We start from the raw sequence: 26,695 nt of genomic DNA on the forward strand, positions 1-26,695 counted from the left end.
CTCCCACCCCCTCACCTGGTTGTCTAGGTCTTAATTGAAAGGAAAAACCAAAAATTAGCAGACACTCGGCCTCCATGGAATGAGTTTGACACCCCTGATATAACGGATGGGGCAGGCAGACTAAACAGATTGTTTTCCAATCAGCTTTTAATTGGTGTGCAACTTCACTCACCTGAGTTACGAGGCAATTATCTCCCCATACGGGATCTCACGTAATTGATTCATTAATAGACAGTGTAGTTTCACGTTTGGCCTTCGACTCACGTCTTGATCCCCTGCCACAGCAAAGAGAATGAAGTTGAAAGTGCAACTAAGCATGGCAGCCTACGGTAAATCAATGAAGGCGACACGCTAAAGCACAGCCACGTGTAATCAGACACTGGGAGAAAGCAGAGCATGATCAGAGAACGAGAAAAGACTCTCCTATTAAAGACGGGTAACGTGACACCTTTGCGAGCAAAAAAAGGAAAGCCATTCGATTCACAGACATATTTTTATTGGTCAAACTGAAAGAGCTCTTGTTTGAAGCAACATTTGTTTTCAGCTGTACTCAGTATTAGTTTCTGACTCTCCTTCGCAAGCTTGGACTAATCAGCATATAATTGGTACACTTTGCTAGATAGCGCTTGATACTCAGAATGAGTTGACACAGAAACACAATATGGACATCCTGGTTCCCCTTCACCAGTTAGCCAAGGTTTTACAATGCAGCAATGGTGAGTGCAAAGTAAAGGACCTGTAACATAATGTTATAACAAAATGTGCCTGTGGACATGGACATATTTGATACTGTATCCCTCCTAATACGTCATGCTGCCATATCCATTGGTCAGTAAAAATCCCGTTGTGAAAAGTGCACACAGGCAGCCATCTAGGATGATAAATCAAGCAGACAACCTTATGGAGACAGGAACAGCTGGACAAGAAATACTAGTAAATAGCTCGATCAAAAGCCAAGATATCAAAATATTAAACAAAAAACATTATGCCTAGCCAAATACATCCATTATAAAAAGTGAGTTAGTTGTATGGCATGACGCTTATGCTGTGTCCATGGATCTAACAAATGTTACACTGTTTTACACCAATAGCAACTTCACATCCAATGTTGTTCAAACAAATTCGCTCTATCAGCGTATATGGGTTTCAGGATTATGAACGAATAACATCGGGAAACTTTCTTTTTGGGACATAATGTCCCAATATCATAAAGGTCTCTCCAGGGACATTCCGATTGGAAATTACACAAACTAGGGTAAAAGTCATGTGGCTTTTTTCCCTAATCATATTGCAAAAAATGGGCATAAGTCCTTGACTATTCTGATATTTCTGGTGTCAATCAAATATTATTTTTTTATGTTGCACGCAATGATACTTTAAAATGCAACACTGAAATACAGTGACATACTGAAACAACAACTGATAATGTGCATTGTACATATCAAAGACAAAGACAGATATTTATATATTCAAAGTTCTTACTTCGTTTTTTTTGGAAAATGGATGAATAGAAAGCTGTTTGTTATGCTGTCACTATGTATTTTGATATAAAAAATAAAATAAAATAAAGAAAGAAAGTATTTCTGTGAAGTAAGTTTGTCATTTTATTAATTTAATTGCCATGGTAATGTCTGTAAATGTAAAAAAAAGAGTAAAATATTATATTAAAAGGAGGGCTTACTCTTAGAAATTATAAAATTGTGGGTATGGATGGATGTCTTCTATCCTGAGCTTTTCAAATTGATTCAAAAGTATATTGTAAAGGCAGAATTGGGCAGGATAAAAAAGCAGACAAAAAGAAAAGTAAACAAAGTATACAATTCTACAATTGTGACGTAATTCCAAGTAAATTTCTTGAAATGCTATTACATTGAAATAAATTAAAGAAGCAATAAAAAGCTGAGAGCATTTGGACTCGTCAATCAGCCCATCAAGCTCAGTGTCTATACTGCTTGTTATTCGTCGAGCAGATCAGTCACTCTTCAAGCTTTTGAGGTGTGTATCAGAACTATTTAAAATGCACGTAAAAATAGATCCCTAAAACAAAGCGATTGCTCTTAGGGAAGGAGTTAGAAATGATTTGTCATAATATACATTTAATATAATAATTTATGCACCATGCAATTATTAAGTGTTTTACATAAAATACAATGGCATTGTTGTTGTTTTTGACTTGCGTTACAATGTCAGTGTCAGCAATGGTAAAAGCCTGGCTTGAAGAGGTGTAAAATATATCTGTCACTGTAGTATTTTAGTTGTCATCGTTGAAGGATTTCTTGGATAGTTCCGCTATGAGTTGAAGTGGGGTTAATAATGTCCAATGAAGCATGGTAGATAGGTTTCATGTCGTCTTTGTTAAAAAGTGACACTGTACAGTAGCTTCCATGGCAATACGTTTAAATCAGGGTGTGATTCCCCTCCCCACTCCCCCACCCCTGCCAGTCAAATATGTTACACAAGTTCATTCCAAACACGATGGAAATCTGGAGAAAAATAAAAGACATTAACCACAAAAAAATAAAAATAGGACAAGGACAGGTTTAAATCATTGTACAAAAAACAAACAGCAACCCAACACAACCAAACACGTATTCTTGAAAAATCCATTTGAAATTGATTTCTTTTTACAGGTTGCACAGTTTATATTGAAACACTGGATCTGGGATAGATGATCCATTATTAAAGGGGGGAGGGGGAGGGGTGGTCACTCTTCCTCTGTGCATCCCAGTAACTCTGCACGCAAAGTGATCCTGCTGTACCACGACCATGGAAGGATCCGGACAAATCGGGCGTAGATGGGCGGAGCTATCACGTTCTTTCTGTGCGTGTCATTGTCAAAGTTTCCTTGGAACACCTGCGAAAGGAAGGACAGTGGGAATGACATTAAATTAATTGTGATCTTGAACACCCACACAGACCACAGAAAGCTTATTAGCATATGTGCACCTCATCACGCAAACAAAGGGAAATAAGAAAGGATAGCAAGAGCTAAGTTTAGAAGAAGATAAAGAGAGATGGACATGCTGTGTAGGCTACATAATTCCATAACGTCAATGCCCAGAAAGATGGTCAAGACCTGTGCTTTGTGGCCATAGAAAACACCTGGCAGTGTTGTTACTGTAACATCTTATTGTCATTTCCCTCACGGCAGACCATTCTTGGTGCAGTAGCATCCAACAAAACCCAATAGATAGGCAGTTTGCTAAACAACAGCCCAGAAGCAAATTATCAATCTCTCTGCTGATATGTAGTTAAGCGAGCGAGAATAACATATTCAAATATAAACAAGCATAACAAATGTATTGGGATGCACACTGTGTTGTTGATAAATACAAGCCTTGTGTCTAAGTGTGGTTAATCGACAGTAGAATTAAATGGAATATGGGTGATAGGTACCTACTGGGACCGCTTCATTGAAGGCCGTGATCATTTCAATTAAACGAGCGTGATTATGACTATTTAATTGGGATGTAATGGGACTCGCCATTATGTGAAATGGAAAACCAGTGGGACGGACCCCTGCAGGTGTTGAAGACATTCTGAGTGGTTGACTTGACATTAGCCAACTATGATCCCTAGAAAACCTTCTTTCAGACACCTTTCTATGGTTTTCTCAGGCTTTCTCAGTCCTGTTCCTGGGGCCCCACTGGGGGGCAAAACCTTTTCTTGCCCAGCACCAACACATCTGATTCATTCAACTAATCCAGGGCTTGACGATTAGGTGTTGATGATCAAATACAAAGGTCATTCCTGTGGGTCCCCCAGGACCAAGGACATTCAGTCGTGATGTAAGGGAACTCTAGCTGGTATGTATGGTAGGAAGGTCTCAAAAGATAAACACATTCCGTTTCTGATCTCCTTTGACGTGTTCTGCTGCATGGTGCACAGGATTCCTGTGAAATAATGACACTTGAGCAAGCCACACTGCATTTCCACTCGAAGAATCCTTCTCCTTACTGAAGAGAGCAGTGAGAAGGCCTGCATTATCCTCCTACTGCAAGACACTTCATATTCACTTCAGACTGCTCAATTCCCAAAATATTCCACAGATCGCTAACATGCACTAAGGTAATTCCCCCACTAGGGAGGATGTCTTCTCAATGGCTTTTCTGGGGCCCTGGGTATGATCAGCGATAGCACTCATACCAAGTCCTTATCATCAGCCCTATACAAGCCCTGGGAGAGTATGCTGAAAGCTCTAGAATTACTGTAGTTCTGACTGGGCACAGTGAGTAGGGCACATAAAGCCTCCGCCCAGTACCCTGCCCTGAACTTCGTCACTTTTACTAGCCAGCTACCACCCACCTGAGAGACTGCCGGCCTATGTACATAGTCATTGAACACTGGTAACTTTAATAATGTGTATATTCTGTTATACCCACTTCATATATACAGTATATACAGTATTCTAGTCAAGGCTCATCCTACTGCTGTACACACCTTTATTCATTTACTGTCCATAATGTCTATACATACCATAATATACATACATATTTATATTCAGAATCTGACATTGCTCTTTCTGATATTTCTTAATTTCTTTCTCATTTCATTTTTGAATTTGTGTGTATTGTTTTGCATTGTTAGGTATTACTGCACTGTTGGAGCTAGAAATACAAGCATTTTGCTGCATCTGCGATAAAATCTGAAAGATATATGTATGCAACCAATAAAATGTTATTTCATTAGGGCCAAGCATTCTTCCCTGTCAGATCACATAGTCAGGAAAAATTCCTAACTCTGATTTAGTAGTGTAATAATGGAGAGTTAGAACTGGTTCCGTGCCGTTTTCTATACATCAATATGGGCCTTGTTATCGTTCATGTTGCTTTTCTGTAAAAAAAAAACAAGTAGACATTATGTAATTCGACACGAGATATGTGGATGTGACCCTTTCGTGCAAATCTCCCATTGACTTCCACACATGATTTGATTTATGACTGTTAACGTGTGCGTCAGATATGATCAACATGTCTGACGCACTCACTAGAGTCTGTATTTATGTACAATGAATGATGTTGTCTTTTATTGCAATCTGCAAATACATTCACAAAAGATGCCCACACCTCCCTATTCCACAACATGTCAGGTTCCTCTCCAAAAACCACTCCACATTTACTTAGAGGCGTGAATGCCAAATGTGTGAATTCTTACAAAATAAGTGTCATCTCCGATACCCCTCACACTCAAGGTGAAGACATTATCCAGCAGACTGGTTTAATGGTCCAGACCAGAGTCCTAAAAACGGATGCAAATAGTGAGCCCAAAATGGATACTGTTGATGTTTACACCAATAAACTGCTTTTGAAGACACTATCTCTTGGAGCTTGAAGATAATACAAATGACACATATTTTCATGTTTATTCTATGTGAACTAATTTGCCACACATTTTAGAAACTCTTTGTACACAATTCCCCATCAAATTAATCTTCCCTTGATTCTTCAATAAAATAGGTTTAAATGGAGGATTGGAGGAAATCTGAATTAGCCTTAGTAAAAACCAAAGTATGAAAACAAGTTAATCAAATAATGATTTATTTTAATCAAATATGATCTCATGGAAGTGTGGTTCCAAATACATGCAGCTATTCAAACATAAAAGTTCCGGCATCGCCAGCATAGCAAACCCACCAATGCAACCACATTTCATTTTGCTGGAACAGAGGAGGTCTTGGTGGAAGCAACCGACACACATGTTATAGACTCATGACCACACAAGACTCTGATCTGGACCATTAAACCAGTCTGCTGGATGCAGATACAGTGAAGGTCTAAAGTGAACACAATATTCTGATGGAGGTGTTTAACCCAAAAAGGGCGACAACAGATACACAACCACCCTACAGTCCCTTGAGGAGCTGTTGGAATGGGTTTAGGTAGAGTGGTTGCAGCATACTGCAGTTTACCCCCTGGATCTCTGGTGGTAGTGCAACACAGGGGGCCTCAAGGGCCCTTATCTGCATGAAGAGAGGGTGACAGGCAATCCAGCCTCTGATTGATGGGGGAAGCAGTATGGTAGGTTAAACACACACACACACACACACACACACACACACACACACACACACAAGGCATGCAAAACATGGACATGTAAGTAATGACTTTCTCTCTCCTCATGTCTCTCATCTGTTTCTCTCTCCTCCTCCTGTGTCGTTTGGTCTTTTTCTCTTGATCATGTCTCTCCTATTCTGGATTCGATTAAGAATGTCTTTGGTATTCACACATCTACTCATACAGCATGCTGTACAGTTAAGGACCAACTCTTCATCCTTCATTCTTTTTCTTGGTTTCCCTCCCTACAGTTTCTCGTCCCTAGTTCTTTCCTACCGCTCTTTCTCCCACCTCCATTCCACATGAGGCTTTTGAGGGGAGGAAGGCTCAAAATAATGGCTGGAATAGAGTGAATGAAATAAAATAAAATATATCTGTTACATGCTTCGTAAACAACAGGTGTAGACTAACAGGGAAACGCTTACCTACGGGCCCTTCTCAACAATGCAGAGATAAATAGTGGAAAATATATATAAAAAAATACAAATAATATGAATAAATAGAAAAACAATAACACAAGGAATAAATACACTATGAGTACCGATAACTTGGCTATATACACAGGGCTCCGGGCAGCCGAGCGGAAATGGAGGAAAACTCGCCTCCCTGCGGACCTGACATCCTTTCACTCCCTCCTCTCTACATTTTCCTCTTCTCTCTCTGCTGCTAAAGCCACTTTCTACCACTCTAAATTCCAAGCATCTGCCTCTAACCCTAGGAAGCTCTTTGCAACCTTCTCCTCCCTCCTGAATCCTCCTCCCCCTCCCCCCCCCTCCCTCTCTGCAGATGACTTCGTCAACCATTTTGAAAAGAAGATTGACGACATCCGATCCTCGTTTGCTAAGTCAAACGACACTGCTGGTTCTGCTCACACTGCCCTACCCTGTGCTCTGACCTCTTTCTCCCCCCTCTCTCCAGATGAAATCTCGCGTCTTGTGACGGCCGGCCGCCCAACAACCTGCCCGCTTGACCCTATCCCCTCCTCTCTTCTCCAGACCATTTCCGGAGACCTTCTCCCTTACCTCACCTCGGTCATCAACTCATCCCTGACCGCTGGCTACGTCCCTTCCGTCTTCAAGAGAGCGAGAGTTGCACCCCTTCTGAAAAAACCTACACTCGATCCCTCCGATGTCAACAACTACAGACCAGTATCCCTTCTTTCTTTTCTCTCCAAAACTCTTGAACGTGCCGTCCTTGGCCAGCTCTCCCGCTATCTCTCTCAGAATGACCTTCTTGATCCAAATCAGTCAGGTTTCAAGACTAGTCATTCAACTGAGACTGCTCTTCTCTGTATCACGGAGGCGCTCCGCACTGCTAAAGCTAACTCTCTCTCCTCTGCTCTCATCCTTCTAGACCTATCGGCTGCCTTCGATACTGTGAACCATCAGATCCTCCTCTCCACCCTCTCCGAGTTGGGCATCTCGCGGCCCACGCTTGGATTGCGTCCTACCTGACAGGTCGCTCCTACCAGGTGGCGTGGCGAGAATCCGTCTCCACACCACGTGCTCTCACCACTGGTGTCCCCCAGGGCTCTGTTCTAGGCCCTCTCCTATTCTCGCTATACACCAAGTCACTTGGCTCTGTCATAACCTCACATGGTCTCTCCTATCATTGCTATGCAGACGACACACAATTAATCTTCTCCTTTCCCCCTTCTGATGACCAGGTGGCGAATCGCATCTCTGCATGTCTGGCAGACATATCAGTGTGGATGACGGATCACCACCTCAAGCTGAACCTCGGCAAGACGGAGCTGCTCTTCCTCCCGGGGAAGGACTGCCCGTTCCATGATCTCGCCATCACGGTCGACAACTCCATTGTGTCCTCCTCCCAGAGCGCTAAGAACCTTGGCGTGATCCTGGACAACACCCTGTCGTTCTCAACTAACATCAAGGCGGTGGCCCGTTCCTGTAGGTTCATGCTCTACAACATCCGCAGAGTACGACCCTGCCTCACACAGGAAGCGGCGCAGGTCCTAATCCAGGCACTTGTCATCTCCCGTCTGGACTACTGCAACTCGCTGTTGGCTGGGCTCCCTGCCTGTGCCATTAAACCCCTACAACTCATCCAGAACGCCGCAGCCCGTCTGGTGTTCAACCTTCCCAAGTTCTCTCACGTCACCCCGCTCCTCCGCTCTCTCCACTGGCTTCCAGTTGAAGCTCGCATCCGCTACAAAACCATGGTGCTTGCCTACGGAGCTGTGAGGGGAACGGCACCTCAGTACCTCCAGGCTCTGATCAGGCCCTACACCCAAACAAGGGCACTGCGTTCATCCACCTCTGGCCTGCTCGCCTCCCTACCACTGAGGAAGTACAGTTCCCGCTCAGCCCAGTCAAAACTGTTCGCTGCTCTGGCCCCCAATGGTGGAACAAACTCCCTCACGACGCCAGGACAGCGGAGTCAATCACCACCTTCCGGAGACACCTAAAACCCCACCTCTTTAAGGATTACCTAGGATAGGATAAAGTAATCCCTTTCACCCCCCCCACCCCCTTAAAAGATTTAGATGCACTATTGTAAAGTGGCTGTTCCACTGGATGTCATAAGGTGAATGCACCAATTTGTAAGTCGCTCTGGATAAGAGCGTCTGCTAAATGACTTAAATGTAATGTAAATGTACCAGTTCCGAGTCAATGTGCAGGGGTACAGTGTAACTGAGGTAGATACTGTATGTACATATAGGTAGGGATAAAGTATAGGTAGGAAATGTTGACGGAAACATTATGTACAAAAAAGTTAAGATTAGTGCAATAAAATACACCAAATATCTCAATTGGTCAGGAGCCCATAAAAACAACTGCCATCCTCTCCAGAATGGAATGGTATCAAACACATGGTAACCATCTGTGTGATATGTTTGATACCATTCCATTCACTCCGTTCCAGCCAATTGAGGTGCCAACAGTCACCTGTACTACAATCTTTCCCCCTATATTGTCACATGGATCTCAGGCTTCAGTCATTCCCTACCACAGGTCTGCAGACAAACACCAACACCTTTAACCCTAGAACCGCTAAAGCAGTAATTGTAACTGCACATGACATTTGAAAAATATGTGATTACTCATTTTTTAAGTCATGCCCTCCTCTGTCCTTGACTTTTCCTTAACTTAACTTAATATCACAATATAACTTAATATCACAATAAGAACTGGAGTTATAACCAGTTTAAGGAGGGCATGTCCTGTTTTTGAATGGTTTACCCCGTAACCCCTCCTTTTCTCAACAGTGTGGACTGCTCCTCTCCTTCTCCCAACAGTGTGGCCTGCCAGTCTCCTTCTCCCAACAGTATGGCCTGCTCCTCTCCTTTTCCCAACAGTATGGCCTGCCCGTCTCCTTCTCCCAACAGTATGGCCTGCCCGTCTCCTTCTCCTAACAGTATGGCCTGCCTGTCTCCTCCCAACAGAATGGCCTGCCCGTCTCCTTCTCCCAACAGTATGGCCTGCCCGTCTCCTTCTCCCAACAGTATGGCCTGCCCGTCTCCTTCTCCTAACAGTATGGCCTGCCTGTCTCCTCCCAACAGAATGGCCTGCCAGTCTCCTTCTCCTAACAGTATGGCCTGCCTGTCTCCTCCCAAAAGAATGGCCTGCCTGTCTCCTCCCAACAGTATGGCCTGCCTGTCTCCTTCTCCCAACAGTATGGCCTGCCTGTCTCCTTCTCCCAACAGTATGGCCTGCCTGTCTCCTCCCAACAGAATGGCCTGCCCGTCTCCTCCCAACAGTATGGCCTGCCCGTCTCCTTCTCCCAACAGTATGGCCTGCCCGTCTCCTCCCAACAGTATGGTCTGCCCGTCTCCTCCCAACAGTATGGCCTGCCCGTCTCCTTCTCTCAACAGTATGGCCTGCCCATCTCCTTCTCCCAACAGTATGGCCTGCACGTCTCCTTCTCCCAACAGTATGGCCTGCCAGTCTCCTTCTCCCAACAGTATGGACTGCTCCTCTCCTTTTCCCAACAGTGTGGACTGCTCCTCTCCTTTTCCCAAAAGTATGTCCTGCCAGTCTCCTTCTCCCAACAGTATGGCCTGCTCCTCTCCTTTTCCCAACAGTATGGCCTGCCCATCTCCTTCTCCCAACAGTATGGCCTGCCCGTCTCCTTCTCCCAACAGTATGGCCTGCCAGTCTCCTTCTCCCAACAGTATGGCCTGCTCCTCTCCTTTTCCCAACAGTGTGGACTGCTCCTCTCCTTCTCCCAACAGTATGGCCTGCTCCTCTCCTTTTCCCAACAGTGTGGACTGCTCCTCTCCTTCTCCCAACTGTGTGGCCTGCTCCTCTCCTTTTCCCAAAAGTATGGCCTGCCAGTCTCCTTCTCCCAACAGTATGGCCTGCTCCTCTCCTTTTCCCAACAGTGTGGCCTGCTCCTCTCCTTTTCCCAACTGTGTGGCCTGCTCCTCTCCTTTTCCCAACAGTATGGTCTGCCCATCTCCTTCTCCCAACAGTATGGCCTGCTCCTCTCCTTTTCCCAACTGTGTGGCCTGCTCCTCTCCTTTTCCCAACAGTATGGCCTGCTCCTCTCATTTTCCCAACAGTATGGCCTGCCCATCTCCTTTTACCAACAGTGTAGACTGCCCGTCTCCTTCTCCCAACAGTATGGCCTGCCCGTCTCCTTCTCCCAACAGTATGGCCTGCCCGTCTCCTTCTCCCAACAGTATGGCCTGCCCGTCTCCTTCTCCTAACAGTATGGCCTGCCTGTCTCCTCCCAACAGAATGGCCTGCCAGTCTCCTTCTCCCAACAGTATGGCCTGCCTGTCTCCTTCTCCCAACAGTATGGCCTGCCTGTCTCCTCCCAACAGAATGGCCTGCCCGTCTCCTCCCAACAGTATGGCCTGCTCCTCTCCTTTTCCCAACAGTGTGGCCTGCTCCTCTCCTTTTCCCAACTGTGTGGCCTGCTCCTCTCCTTTTCCCAACTGTGTGGCCTGCTCCTCTCCTTTTCCCAACAGTATGGTCTGCCCATCTCCTTCTCCCAACAGTATGGCCTGCTCCTCTCCTTTTCCCAACTGTGTGGCCTGCTCCTCTCCTTTTCCCAACAGTATGGCCTGCTCCTCTCATTTTCCCAACAGTATGGCCTGCCCATCTCCTTTTACCAACAGTGTGGCCTGCTCCTCTCCTTTTACCAACAGTGTAGACTGCCCGTCTCCTTCTCCCAACAGTATGGCCTGCCCGTCTCCTTCTCCCAACAGTATGGCCTGCCCGTCTCCTTCTCCCAACAGTATGACCTGCCCGTCTCCTTCTCCTAACAGTATGGCCTGCCTGTCTCCTCCCAACAGAATGGCCTGCCAGTCTCCTTCTCCTAACAGTATGGCCTGCCTGTCTCCTCCCAAAAGAATGGCCTGCCTGTCTCCTCCCAACAGTATGGCCTGCCTGTCTCCTTCTCCCAACAGTATGGCCTGCCTGTCTTCTTCTCCCAACAGTATGGCCTGCCTGTCTCCTCCCAACAGAATGGCCTGCCCGTCTCCTCCCAACAGTATGGCCTGCCCGTCTCCTTCTCTCAACAGTATGGCCTGCCCATCTCCTTCTCCCAACAGTATGGCCTGCCCGTCTCCTTCTCCCAACAGTATGGCCTGCCAGTCTCCTTCTCCCAACAGTATGGACTGCTCCTCTCCTTTTCCCAACAGTGTGGACTGCTCCTCTCCTTTTCCCAAAAGTATGGCCTGCCAGTCTCCTTCTCCCAACAGTATGGCCTGCTCCTCTCCTTTTCCCAACAGTATGGCCTGCCCATCTCCTTCTCCCAACAGTATGGCCTGCCCGTCTCCTTCTCCCAACAGTATGGCCTGCCAGTCTCCTTCTCCCAACAGTATGGCCTGCTCCTCTCCTTTTCCCAACAGTGTGGACTGCTCCTCTCCTTCTCCCAACAGTATGGCCTGCTCCTCTCCTTTTCCCAACAGTGTGGACTGCTCCTCTCCTTCTCCCAACTGTGTGGCCTGCTCCTCTCCTTTTCACAACAGTATGGCCTGCTCCTCTCATTTTCCCAACAGTATGGCCTGCTCCTCTCCTTTTCCCAACTGTGTGGCCTGCTCCTCTCAACAGTATGGTCTGCCCATCTCCTTCTCCCAACAGTATGGCCTGCTCCTCTCCTTTTCCCAACAGTGTGGCCTGCTCCTCTCCTTTTCCCAACTGTGTGGCCTGCTCCTCTCCTTTTCCCAACAGTATGGCCTGCTCCTCTCATTTTCCCAACAGTATGGCCTGCCCATCTCCTTTTACCAACAGTGTGGCCTGCTCCTCTCCTTTTACCAACAGTGTAGACTGCCCGTCTCCTTCTCCCAACAGTATGGCCTGCCCGTCTCCTTCTCCCAACAGTATGGCCTGCCCGTCTCCTTCTCCCAACAGTATGGCCTGCCCGTCTCCTTCTCCTAACAGTATGGCCTGCCTGTCTCCTCCCAACAGAATGGCCTGCCAGTCTCCTTCTCCTAACAGTATGGCCTGCCTGTCTCCTCCCAACAGAATGGCCTGCCTGTCTCCTCCCATCAGTATGGCCTGCCTGTCTCCTTCTCCCAACAGTATGGCCTGCCTGTCTCCTCCCAACAGAATGGCCTGCCCGTCTCCTTCTCCCAACAGTATGGCCTGCCCGTCTCCTTCTCCCAACAGTATGGCCTGCCCGTCTCCTCCCAACAGTATGGCCTGCCCGTCTCCTCCCAACAGTATGGCCTGCCCGTCTCCTTCTCTCAACAGTATGGCCTGCCCGTCTCCTTCTCCCAACAGTATGGCCTGCCAGTCTCCTTCTCCCAACAGTATGGCCTGCTCCTCTCCTATTCCCAACAGTGTGGACTGCTCCTCTCCTTCTCCCAACAGTATGGCCCGCTCCTCTCCTTTTCACAACAGTATGGCCTGCTCCTCTCCTTTTCCCAACAGTGTGGCCTGCTCCTCTCCTTTTCCCAACAGTGTGGTCTGCCCATCTCCTTCTCCCAACAGTATGGCCTGCTCCTCTCCTTTTCCCAACAGTGTGGCCTGCTCCTCTCCTTTTCCCAACTGTGTGGCCTGCTCCTCTCCTTTTCCCAACAGTATGGCCTGCTCCTCTCCTTTTCCCAACAGTGTAGACTGCCCGTCTCCTTCTCCCAACAATATGGCCTGCTCCTCTCCTTTTCCCAACAATGTGGCCTGCTCCTCTCCTTTTCCCAACAGTATGGCCTGCCCGTCTCCTTCTCCCAACAGTATGGCCTGCCCGTCTCCTCCCAACAGTATGGCCTGCCCGTCTCCTTCTCCTAACAGTATGGCCTGCCCGTCTCCTTCTCCTAACAGTATGGCCTGCCTGTCTCCTCCCAACAGAATGGCCTGCCCGTCTCCTCCCAACAGTATGGCCTGCCCGTCTCCTTCTCCTAACAGTATGGCCTGCCCGTCTCCTTCTCCCAACAGTATGGCCTGCCCGTCTCCTTCTCCCAACAGTATGGCCTGCCCGTCTCCTTCTCCCAACAGTATGGCCTGCCCGTCTCCTTCTCCTAACAGTATGGCCTGCCCGTCTCCTTCTCCTAACAGTATGGCCTGCCTGTCTCCTCCCAACAGAATGGCCTGCCCGTCTCCTTCTCCCAACAGTATGGCCTGCCCGTCTCCTTCTCCCAACAGTATGGCCTGCCCGTCTCCTCCCAACAGTATGGCCTGCCCGTCTCCTTCTCCCAACAGTATGGCCTGCCTGTCTCCTCCCAACAGAATGGCCTGCCCGTCTCCTCCCAACAGTATGGCCTGCCCGTCTCCTTCTCCCAACAGTATGGCCTGCCCGTCTCCTCCCAACAGTATGGCCTGCCCGTCTCCTCCCAACAGTATGGCCTGCCCGTCTCCTTCTCTCAACAGTATGGCCTGCCCGTCTCCTTCTCCCAACAGTATGGCCTGCCAGTCTCCTTCTCCCAACAGTATGGCCTGCTCCTCTCCTATTCCCAACAGTGTGGACTGCTCCTCTCCTTCTCCCAACAGTATGGCCCGCTCCTCTCCTTTTCACAACAGTATGGCCTGCTCCTCTCCTTTTCCCAACAGTGTGGCCTGCTCCTCTCCTTTTCCCAACAGTGTGGTCTGCCCATCTCCTTCTCCCAACAGTATGGCCTGCTCCTCTCCTTTTCCCAACAGTGTGGCCTGCTCCTCTCCTTTTCCCAACAGTATGGCCTGCTCCTCTCCTTTTCCCAACAGTGTAGACTGCCCGTCTCCTTCTCCCAACAATATGGCCTGCTCCTCTCCTTTTCCCAACAATGTGGCCTGCTCCTCTCCTTTTCCCAACAGTATGGCCTGCCCGTCTCCTTCTCCCAACAGTATGGCCTGCCCGTCTCCTCCCAACAGTATGGCCTGCCCGTCTCCTTCTCCTAACAGTATGGCCTGCCCGTCTCCTTCTCCTAACAGTATGGCCTGCCTGTCTCCTCCCAACAGAATGGCCTGCCCGTCTCCTCCCAACAGTATGGCCTGCCCGTCTCCTTCTCCTAACAGTATGGCCTGCCCGTCTCCTTCTCCCAACAGTATGGCCTGCCCGTCTCCTCCCAACAGTATGGCCTGCCCGTCTCCTTCTCCCAACAGTATGGCCTGCCCGTCTCCTTCTCCTAACAGTATGGCCTGCCCGTCTCCTTCTCCTAACAGTATGGCCTGCCCGTCTCCTCCCAACAGAATGGCCTGCCCGTCTCCTTCTCCCAACAGTATGGCCTGCCCGTCTCCTTCTCCCAACAGTATGGCCTGCCCGTCTCCTCCCAACAGTATGGCCTGCCCGTCTCCTTCTCCCAACAGTATGGCCTGCCTGTCTCCTCCCAACAGAATGGCCTGCCCGTCTCCTCCCAACAGTATGGCCTGCCCGTCTCCTTCTCCCAACAGTATGGCCTGCCCGTCTCCTTCTCCCAACAGTATGGCCTGCCCGTCTCCTCCCAACAGTATGGCCTGCCCGTCTCCTCCCAACAGTATGGCCTGCCCGTCTCCTCCCAACAGTATGGCCTGCCCGTCTCCTCCCAACAGTATGGCCTGCCCGTCTCCTTCTCTCAACAGTATGGCCTGCCCGTCTCCTTCTCCCAACAGTATGGCCTGCCAGTCTCCTTCTCCCAACAGTATGGCCTGCTCCTCTCCTATTCCCAACAGTGTGGACTGCTCCTCTCCTTCTCCCAACAGTATGGCCCGCTCCTCTCCTTTTCACAACAGTATGGCCTGCTCCTCTCCTTTTCCCAACAGTGTGGCCTGCTCCTCTCCTTTTCCCAACAGTGTGGTCTGCCCATCTCCTTCTCCCAACAGTATGGCCTGCTCCTCTCCTTTTCCCAACAGTGTGGCCTGCTCCTCTCCTTTTCCCAACTGTGTGGCCTGCTCCTCTCCTTTTCCCAACAGTATGGCCTGCTCCTCTCATTTTCCCAACAGTATGGCCTGCCCATCTCCTTTTACCAACAGTGTGGCCTGCTCCTCTCCTTTTACCAACAGTGTAGACTGCCCGTCTCCTTCTCCCAACAGTATGGCCTGCCCGTCTCCTTCTCCCAACAGTATGGCCTGCCCGTCTCCTTCTCCCAACAGTATGGCCTGCCCGTCTCCTTCTCCTAACAGTATGGCCTGCCTGTCTCCTCCCAACAGAATGGCCTGCCAGTCTCCTAACAGTATGGCCTGCCTGTCTCCTCCCAACAGAATGGCCTGCCTGTCTCCTCCCATCAGTATGGCCTGCCTGTCTCCTTCTCCCAACAGTATGGCCTGCCTGTCTCCTCCCAACAGAATGGCCTGCCCGTCTCCTTCTCCCAACAGTATGGCCTGCCCGTCTCCTTCTCCCAACAGTATGGCCTGCCCGTCTCCTCCCAACAGTATGGCCTGCCCGTCTCCTCCCAACAGTATGGCCTGCCCGTCTCCTTCTCTCAACAGTATGGCCTGCCCGTCTCCTTCTCCCAACAGTATGGCCTGCCAGTCTCCTTCTCCCAACAGTATGGCCTGCTCCTCTCCTATTCCCAACAGTGTGGACTGCTCCTCTCCTTCTCCCAACAGTATGGCCCGCTCCTCTCCTTTTCACAACAGTATGGCCTGCTCCTCTCCTTTTCCCAACAGTGTGGCCTGCTCCTCTCCTTTTCCCAACAGTGTGGTCTGCCCATCTCCTTCTCCCAACAGTATGGCCTGCTCCTCTCCTTTTCCCAACAGTATGGCCTGCTCCTCACATTTTCCCAACAGTGTAGACTGCCCGTCTCCTTCTCCCAACAATATGGCCTGCTCCTCTCCTTTTCCCAACAATGTGGCCTGCTCCTCTCCTTTTCCCAACAGTATGGCCTGCCCGTCTCCTTCTCCCAACAGTATGGCCTGCCCGTCTCCTCCCAACAGTATGGCCTGCCCGTCTCCTTCTCCTAACAGTATGGCCTGCCCGTCTCCTTCTCCTAACAGTATGGCCTGCCTGTCTCCTCCCAACAGAATGGCCTGCCCGTCTCCTCCCAACAGTATGGCCTGCCCGTCTCCTTCTCCCAACAGTATGGCCTGCCCGTCTCCTTCTCCCAACAGTATGGCCTGCCCGTCTCCTCCCAACAGTATGGCCTGCCCGTCTCCTTCTCCCAACAGTATGGCCTGCCCGTCTCCTCCCAACAGTATGGCCTGCCCGTCTCCTTCTCCCAACAGTATGGCCTGCCTGTCTCCTTCTCCCAACAGTATGGCCTGCCTGTCTCCTCCCAACAGAATGGCCTGCCCGTCTCCTCCCAACAGTATGGCCTGCCCGTCTCCTTCTCCCAACAGTATGGCCTGCCCGTCTCCTCCCAACAGTATGGCCTGCCCGTCTCCTTCTCTCAACAGTATGGCCTGCCCGTCTCCTTCTCCCAACAGTATGGCCTGCCAGTCTCCTTCTCCCAACAGTATGGCCTGCTCCTCTCCTATTCCCAACAGTATGGCCTGCTCCTCTCCTTTTCCCAACAGTGTAGACTGCCCGTCTCCTTCTCCCAACAATATGGTCTGCTCCTCTCCTTTTCCCAACAATGTGGCCTGCTCCTCTCCTTTTCCCAACAGTATGGCCTGCCCGTCTCCTTCTCCCAACAGTATGGCCTGCCCGTCTCCTCCCAACAGTATGGCCTGCCCGTCTCCTTCTCCTAACAGTATGGCCTGCCCGTCTCCTTCTCCTAACAGTATGGCCTGCCTGTCTCCTCCCAACAGAATGGCCTGCCCGTCTCCTCCCAACAGTATGGCCTGCCCGTCTCCTTCTCCTAACAGTATGGCCTGCCCGTCTCCTTCTCCCAACAGTATGGCCTGCCCGTCTCCTCCCAACAGTATGGCCTGCCCGTCTCCTTCTCCCAACAGTATGGCCTGCCCGTCTCCTCCCAACAGTATGGCCTGCCCGTCTCCTTCTCCCAACAGTATGGCCTGCCTGTCTCCTCCCAACAGAATGGCCTGCCCGTCTCCTCCCAACAGTATGGCCTGCCCGTCTCCTTCTCCCAACAGTATGGCCTGCCCGTCTCCTCCCAACAGTATGGCCTGCCCGTCTCCTTCTCTCAACAGTATGGCCTGCCCGTCTCCTTCTCCCAACAGTATGGCCTGCCAGTCTCCTTCTCCCAACAGTATGGCCTGCTCCTCTCCTATTCCCAACAGTGTGGACTGCTCCTCTCCTTCTCCCAACAGTATGGCCCGCTCCTCTCCTTTTCACAACAGTATGGCCTGCTCCTCTCCTTTTCCCAACAGTGTGGCCTGCTCCTCTCCTTTTCCCAACAGTGTGGTCTGCCCATCTCCTTCTCCCAACAGTATGGCCTGCTCCTCTCCTTTTCCCAACAGTGTGGCCTGCTCCTCTCCTTTTCCCAACTGTGTGGCCTGCTCCTCTCCTTTTCCCAACAGTATGGCCTGCTCCTCTCCTTTTCCCAACAGTGTAGACTGCCCGTCTCCTTCTCCCAACAATATGGTCTGCTCCTCTCCTTTTCCCAACAATGTGGCCTGCTCCTCTCCTTTTCCCAACAGTATGGCCTGCCCGTCTCCTTCTCCCAACAGTATGGCCTGCCCGTCTCCTCCCAACAGTATGGCCTGCCCGTCTCCTTCTCCTAACAGTATGGCCTGCCCGTCTCCTTCTCCTAACAGTATGGCCTGCCTGTCTTCCCAACAGAATGGCCTGGTCTCCTCCCAACAGTATGGCCTGCCCGTCTCCTTCTCCTAACAGTATGGCCTGCCCGTCTCCTTCTCCCAACAGTATGGCCTGCCCGTCTCCTCCCAACAGTATGGCCTGCCCGTCTCCTTCTCCCAACAGTATGGCCTGCCCGTCTCCTTCTCCCTAACAGTATGGCCTGCCCGTCTCCTTCTCCTAACAGTATGGCCTGCCTGTCTCCTCCCAACAGTATGGCCTGCCCGTCTCTTCTCCCAACAGTATGGCCTGCCCGTCTCCTTCTCCCAACAGTATGGCCTGCCTGTCTCCTTCTCCCAACAGTATGGCCTGCCCGTCTCCAGTATGGCCTGCCCGTCTCCTTCTCCCAACAGTATGGCCTGTCCCGTCTCCTCCCAACAGTATGGCCTGCCCGTCTCTCCCAACAGTATGGCCTGCCCGTCTCCTTCTCCCAACAGTATGGCCTGGCCTGCCCGTCTCCTCCCAACAGTATGGCCTCCGTCTCCTTCTCTCAACAGTATGGCCTGCCCGTCTCCTTCTCCCAACAGTATGGCCTGCCAGTCTCCTTCTCCCAACAGTATGGCCTGCTATTCCCAACAGTGTGGACTGCTCCTCTCCTTCTTCTCCCAACAGTATGGCCTGCTCCTCTCCTTTTCCCAACAGTGTGGCCTGCTCCTCTCCTTTTCCCAACAGTGTGGTCTGCCCATCTCCTTCTCCCAACAGTATGGCCTGCCCTCTCCTTTTCCCAACAGTGGCCTGCTCCTCTCCTTTTCCCAACTGTGTGGTCTCCTTCTCTCCCAACAGTGTGGCCTGCCCGTCTCCTTCTCCCAACAGTATGGCCTGCCCGTCTCCTTCTCCCAACAGTATGGCCTGCCTGTCTCCTCCCAACAAAATGGCCTGCCTGTCTCCTCCCATCAGTATGGCCTGCCTGTCTCCTTCTCCCAACAGTATGGCCTGCCTGTCTCCTCCCAACAGAATGGCCTGCCCGTCTCCTTCTCCCAACAGTATGGCCTGCCCGTCTCCTTCTCCCAACAGTATGGCCTGCCCGTCTCCTCCCAACAGTATGGCCTGCCCGTCTCCTCCCAACAGTATGGCCTCCTTCTCTCAACAGTATGGCCTGCCCGTCTCCTTCTCCCAACAGTATGGCCTGCCAGTCTCCTTCTCCCAACAGTATGGCCTGCTCCTCTCCTATTCCCAACAGTGTGGACTGCTCCTCTCTCCCCTCCTCTCTTTTCCAACAGTATGGCCTGCTCCTCTCCTTTTCCCAACAGTGTGGCCTGCTCCTCTCCTTTTCCCAACAGTGTGGTCTGCCCATCTCCTTTCTCCCAACAGTATGGCCTGCTCCTCTCCTTTTCCCAACAGTATGGCCTTCATTTTCCCAACAGTGTAGACTGCCCGTCTCCTTCTCCCAACAGTGTGGCCTGCTCCTCTCCTTTTCCCAACTGTGTGGCCTGCTCCTCTCCTTTTCCCAACAGTATGGCCTGCTCCTCTCCTTTTCCCAACAGTGTAGACTGCCCGTCTCCTTCTCCCAACAATATGGCCTGCTCCTCTCCTTTTCCCAACAATGTGGCCTGCTCCTCTCCTTTTCCCAACAGTATGGCCTGCCCGTCTCCTTCTCCCAACAGTATGGCCTGCCCGTCTCCTCCCAACAGTATGGCCTGCCCGTCTCCTCCCAACAGTATGGCCTGCCCGTCTCCTTCTCCTAACAGTATGGCCTGCCTGTCTCTTCTCCCAACAGTATGGCCTGCCTGTCTCCTCCCAACAGAATGGCCTGCCCGTCTCCTCCCAACAGTATGGCCTGCCCGTCTCCTTCTCCCAACAGTATGGCCTGCCCGTCTCCTCCCAACAGTATGGCCTGCCCGTCTCCTTCTCCCAACAGTATGGCCTGCCCGTCTCCTTCTCCTAACAGTATGGCCTGCCCGTCTCCTTCTCCTAACAGTATGGCCTGCCTGTCTCCTCCCAACAGAATGGCCTGCCCGTCTCCTTCTCCCAACAGTATGGCCTGCCCGTCTCCTTCTCCCAACAGTATGGCCTGCCCGTCTCCTCCCAACAGTATGGCCTGCCCGTCTCCTTCTCCCAACAGTATGGCCTGCCCGTCTCCTCCCAACAGTATGACCTGCCCGTCTCCTTCTTCCAACATTTGAAAGTGCCCAGCTGACAATGACCCCGACAATTGCCTCAAAACTGAACCTAAACTATATACCGAAACTAATTTCACACATATAACAACAGATTAAATAAATTAAGTAAAGTATGATGGGAAGAATGGGTGAGTTGATAAGTGAGGGGAAGCGAAATATGCATAATTATTTAATCACCAATTGTGAATGAAGAACAGGGCGGGCCATTCTATTGTAATTATAGGCCTCATTTTAAAATGGTATGTACTCTATATCAGTCCACCGAATCAAAGCAGTCTTATAAGTCAACTCTGGCCTATTTACAGTAGCCTACACAGTGAGAGCGTACGTAATTGTACATTCCGAATTGCTTTCAATATCTGGGATAATTCCACATCGCCTAGCAGGTGAGCGAGTGTCGGAGAATGTGGTGATGAGGCTTGTGGAACTTTATGTAGGCAAGGGGAGAAATGTCAACACGGACAATTTCGTCACTTCACGGTTATTGGCGAACAAGTTGCTTGAAAAGTCTGGCCGGCACCATGAACAAAGTGAGATGGGAGCTCTCTCCCTCTGTGCAAAACAAGGCACCTGCACAGCCATTGTACTCCACAATGGTGCAATAAAATGCAAATTAATTACTTAAAAATCATACAATGTGATTTTCTGGATTTTTGTTTTAGATTCCGTCTCTCACAGTTGAAGTGTACCTATGATAAAAATTACAGAACTCCACATGCTTTGTAAGTAGGAAAACCTGCAAAATCGGCAGAATAACAAGTACTTGTTCTCCCCACTGTATATGAAATATATCAATTGCTCTGCTGGAATGTTGCAGTCAGAATGACTCCTCATTAGTTTGAAGGGGGCGTCCATCGAGGCCCAGCGGTTCTAGTGTTAACGAGTATCAGAGCTCGGCCCTCTCCCGGTCATCCATTCCCTCCCCTCTCTCCTGTGCCTGACCAGGCCCACCGATCAGAATACCTGAGTAGGAGAATACCTGATTAAACTTCTTAAAAACACAGGGGAATAAAAAAGAGAGAAATATTCAACATCACTTCACCTTATCCGCACTTCTTCCACCTGCACTTTAATGTGTCTTTTCTATCTAACTCCCTGGCTAAATCTCACAGGCAGCCTGACTCGGCACAGTGTCCTGAAAGACATTAACTCAACATGGTAAGACATTAACTCAACATTGGAGTGTAGTGCTGACAGGGTGCAGTGGAAGTCTTCATTCCACAGAAGGGATTTTGCTCTTGGATTGTTAACTTGTTAGTTGAAGTGATGAGCATGTGATTTGAGGTGCAACACGTACAGAAATAAAGGCTGAGTAAAAAGAAATCCCATTTCTAGACCATGAATACGACAATAAGAGTGCAATAGATTGCAAGGTTACTATTGCTATGGATAGATCTAGAAATCCATTATTGGGGACTTTCTTAACCGGTTTCTGCTCACTATTGACAGCAATAAGAGTGCAATAGATTGCAATGTTGCTTCTGCTATGGATATATCTAGAATCCATTATTGGGGACTTTCTTAACCGTTTTCATCTCACTATTAACATTTCTATGACTCCATTCTCTCCACAGCAGTGCAATTTGTGACATGTTCCACCTCCTAAAAACAATGAAGAGTGGTCATATCCCATCAAGTTTCGGTGCAGAGAGGCAATTTACAGTAGATTTAATAGAGCAATACACCAAATATTGAAGCTCATTCTATCATGGAGGAATGTTGGAGAATAAAAAACATTTTGGAGAAGGGCCTGTATCAAATCTTACACGTTGTTAAACCGATCTGTATGGACCTAAAATCTTTACCCTTGCTATTATTGTACAGTTTAATTGAAGTCTATTGGGCTCGGGAGAAGAGAACCGGTGGTATCAATTGCAGGAGTGCTGCCACAACGGTAATATAGCAGACACAAGATACAGTTGAGCTATTACAACAGGGAGGCCAGCAAGAATAGAAAAACAGCAGTTGAATGAAATATGACAAGGATCTCTCCGGAGCCATCCAGAGACTTCCACAGTGTCAGGCTCTCTCTATGAAACAAACAGGGTGGAACAAGAGATCTGCAGGACCACTAAAAAAGAACAAACAGTAACAAACAGTGAGAAAGAGGAGAAGAGAAAGTGAAAAAGAGGATGAAGCCTACTGACTTGCCCTTGTGGTTTTACTTGGAAAATAGTAGACCTGGGTTCAAATACATGAGTATTTAGTTATTTGTAATTGAGATACTTATGTACAGTGTATTTTCATACTTTCTAATAATATGACCCAAATCAACTACTTCTATTGTAAGTATTTCCTAATAATTTCCTACAAATAGCCTACTATTTAAAACATGTTTTTCATATAATCTTTTTTCAAAATGAATTATTTCAAATACCAAACAGACCTTTGTTGAAATGCATGGGAATGTTTAAATATTTAATTTAAAATTATACTTGAGTATTTTCAAATACACGCCAACACTTTCCAGGTGTATTTCCAAATACATTCCAATATTCAGCTACTTGCATATCAAAATACTAGACTTAAATATCAAAATACTAGACCACATAAAATATATTTGGAAGTAATTGAAATACAGTAAATAAAAATTGAAAATCTAGAAGTTCACTGACTGGGTCCAATCTTTATAACGCACAAGTCTCTTGGTATAGTACAATAAACAAATTCAATTATTTGTATATTTTCTCAAAAACAGTCTTTAAAAAGGTAAAAATTGAAAGTAAAGAAATGCATCTCCCTGCCAAGATGAGGGGAGTTGGAAGAAAAGGCCAGATGTTTGGGTCTAGTTATTTGACTTGGTTCATACTGAGCACGTCCTGAATCTCTAGACTTCTGCAGCCTCTCGGAGAAGGCACACCGTGTTCCAAACCTCCTCAAACAAAGACATCCATTCATGTGCCCTCACATGCCCTCACTGACAGCCTATGGTGGACTTCTATGCTACAGAGTGAGATTTGCAATGACTGCTTACTGCTTTCGCTCTAATCTAATCGCCAATGGTTGTGTACCGAATAGTCCATCCCCTTCCGTTCTGCGGCGCACCTTTGGTTTGACCCAGGAGCCGGCCTTTTCCCCAGCATTGATTTTACTGCCTGAGCCAGTCAAGGGCGTACATTACTGGACAAGCCTGGGGGGACTCAGGGGGTTGACCACTGACCATACTTCATTATTCAAAACTGCTGCAGAGGCGAAGAGTGCAGGTCTCCTAGGCCTAACAAACTCCAGGTCTTATGTAGCTTGTGGCTAGCTCGGGTGACGCAAGGCAATCTCAGCTCAGCCTTGCCTTCATTGGTTCCGCTCAATCAAATTCACATCCGCAAGCCAACCACTTCTTCAAGCGGCGAGGCAATATAGACCGAATCACAGCTAATCTTGACCCTTCACCGCATGTTTCAGATGTGGTGGTGTACAGAGCACTGCCAAAGGGGGAGGAAACGAGAGCTATTAGTGGTTAATCTTAAACTATGATTGTATTTACGCCATCTAACATGCTGTTACCCTCTGACCTGAGGGGAATTGGCAGGTCCACTGACTAATTAACCCTTTGGCACCTAAGTGGAACACCATTACACATGAATCAATTACTTCTGTGCTTGATTTCCCCCATCAACGTACTCTGCAAATATTGGCAAATAGGAATCCGCAGTGAGATCGGTGGGCTGCTGCGAAGATGGTGCTATCACTGAATGTGTAAATGTTTTTGAGTGCAAGTGTGAGGATTTGCATGTTGACAAGTCTGCTTGTGTTAAATCAATGTGTGAGTGTGTCAGTGTTTCCATGTGTCAGTGTATAAATGGAGGTGTGTGTTCCTGTGTGAATAAGCATTTGTTTGATAGATAGACAGATAGATAGCGACGGAATGTATGGTTTATAAGTACATGCAACATCTAAGTGAGTGACAGCCAGTAGTGTCTGCGGCCATGTCCCTGGTAGTGTCTGTGGACATGTCCCTGGTCGTGTCTGCGGCCATGTTCCTGGTAGTGTCTGTGGCCATGTCCCTGGTAGTGTCTGTGGCCATGTCCCTGGTAGTGTCTGCGGCCATGTCCCTGGTAGTGTCTGCGGCCATGTCCCTGGTAGTGTCTGTGGACATGTCCCTGGTAGTGTCTGCGGCCATGTCCCTGGTAGTGTCTGCGGCCATGTTCCTGGTAGTGTCTGCGGCCATATTCCTGGTAGTGTCTGTGGACATGTTCCTGGTAGTGTCTGTGGCCATGTCCCTGGTAGTGTCTGGGGCCATGTTCCTGGTAGTGTCTGTGGCCATGTTCCTGGTAGTGTCTGTGGACATGTCCCTGGTAGTGTCTGTGGACATGTCCCTGGTAGTGTCTGGGGCCATGTCCCTGGTAGTGTCTGGGGCCATGTCCCTGGTAGTGTCTGCGGCCATGTCCCTGGTAGTGTCTGCGGCCATGTTCCTGGTAGTGTCTGCGGCCATGTTCCTGGTAGTGTCTGTGGCCATGTCCCTGGTAGTGTCTGGGGCCATGTTCCTGGTAGTGTCTGTGGCCATGTTCCTGGTAGTGTCTGTGGACATGTCCCTGGTAGTGTCTGTGGACATGTCCCTGGTAGTGTCTGTGGACATGTCCCTGGTAGTGTCTGCGGACATGTCCCTGGTAGTGTCTGTGGACATGTCCCTGGTAGTGTCTGCGGCCATGTCCCTGGTAGTGTCTGTGGATGTTACGGATACAGTTATCCTGTGTGTGTGTGTGTATCCTGTGTGTGTTTCTTTTCTCTCCTTCTCCCCTCACAGGTGAAAACCATCACTCCCCAATCAGTCAACAATCAATCATCAATCAGAAGACACACCTCCTCCTACTTCCTAACCTATCACAGTTCCTTCCCCATGGTTTAAAAACCCCATCATTTGTTTGTTCTAGCTCAATCTCTAGCTCAATCTGTCTCTCAATCTCTCTCTCAATCTCTCTCAATCTCTCTGTAAATGCCATGTCTGTAGGTCTCTGTGTTTCACTCTCGCTTTGTGTCTTCACCTCTCTTTTGTTTAAGCACCTCCATAGCACTTTGTCATCACCTGTGAGTATTGTTTTTGGTTATGGTGTTTGTTTGTTGCTGGTGGGAAAAGGGGGAAACCAAGACAAGTCGCCCATGGGCATACACTACCTGTAGGTGAACTTTGTTAAATACACTAGTTAGAACTGGGCGGACCACCCACTGTATTTTTGGTTAGTTAGTTAGCTGTTGTTAAAGTAGGCTAGTCTAGCTTAGGGGTGTTTTGGATGCTTATTGTTGCTTTCCTTGGGTCCAGCTCAGCCCCTTTTCCTGCTCCCCCCATTACCGTGTGTTTATAAATAAACCTAGAGTTTGACGGTAGATTTCTGTTGTCGTGGTTATTTCGTGCACACTTTTACTTTGTCACAATAATAATTTGCATGAGTTATGTTACGGGTCTCATTACCATCCCCCCTAGACTGTCGGGCCAAAAGGGATTCGTAACAGTGGACATGTCCCTGGTAGTGTCTGCGGACATGTCCCTGGCAGTGTCTGCGGACATGTCCCTGGTAGTGTCTGCGGACATGTCCCTGGTAGTGTCTGTGGCTATGTCCCTGGTAGTGTCTGTGTCCAAGGGTATCTGTATGCTGACCGAGGCCTCTCCTCTCGGTCTCTGCCACACTGAGGCTCAGGAGGGGAGAGACTTGAAGAGAATATTTACAAGGCTCAGTCACTCTGCCCAACCAGACCCCCACCCAGACAGAGACACACACACACAAACATTCGCACACTCTCCGTATTGCACACACACATGCATGAATGTGCACATACAAACACACACTCAGATTCTCTCTCAAACAGTCATGCATGAATTCATAGACACACACGCAGGGCTCTTAGCCCGACCAACCTCTCCAAGCCTGTGGCGTAACAGGAAACGCCTCTGGAGTCCGGCAGCCTAATGCGTCCTCTAGCATTAAATGCCTGAGAGGCGGAAACACCTTGAAAAGTAATATATCTGGAAAGCTCATCACAGCTCTGTCCTGTGACACACTGATTAATAATAACTATTCTACGGAGCGCCGAGGGTCTGCGGGTTTTCGAATTAAGGTCACTAATTAGGATGTTTTGATAGGATATTTTGTTGTGGCTTGCATAGTTCATTAATTGTTATTTCATATGTAGCATATGAATGTGCCATTATATACTATCGATGTATTCTTAGTCTACGCTTATCGTTACAAATGAGGAACTATAGATTTCAAAACAAAAGATTACTAGGATCCTGCCATTGTCTCATTTACCTCTTCTCTCTCGGTCCAGCCAGGTTTGACAAACGTTTGAATGTCTTCCAGTGCTCAAAATTGAGATTGGTTGAAAACGCGGTGGCCTGCATCCAAAGATCATCCTGGGCATTGAAATTATAAACTCCTCAAGCGAGGCATTCAATCAGCGCATGGAGAAGTATTGTCAGGCATGGGCCGCTAAACTGACCATTTATTGGCACATGAGGGCATACAGTAAATTGATGTGTGCCCATTGGAGGGTGATATGTGACATAACAAGTTACCATTATATATCTGTTTT

General features: G+C 48.8%; 1 protein-coding gene across 3 annotated transcripts in view; it reads right to left on the reverse strand.

Moving 5' to 3' along the window:
- Nucleotides 1–474: 474 nt before the first annotated feature.
- The window catches only part of LOC115111165 (EGF-like repeat and discoidin I-like domain-containing protein 3), a 228,777-nt gene continuing 202,556 nt past the window's right edge, over nt 475–26,695 (reverse strand). For all 3 annotated transcript variants that reach the window (XM_065011424.1, XM_065011423.1, XM_065011422.1), the window contains one exon: nt 475–2,854. In XM_065011424.1, the coding sequence (XP_064867496.1) occupies nt 2,705–2,854 (150 nt within the window). In that variant the 3' untranslated portion in view covers nt 475–2,704. The remainder of the gene's footprint in view (nt 2,855–26,695) is intronic.

This window comes from Oncorhynchus nerka, linkage group LG27, assembly GCF_034236695.1.
Source record: "Oncorhynchus nerka isolate Pitt River linkage group LG27, Oner_Uvic_2.0, whole genome shotgun sequence".
NCBI lineage: Eukaryota > Metazoa > Chordata > Actinopteri > Salmoniformes > Salmonidae > Oncorhynchus > Oncorhynchus nerka.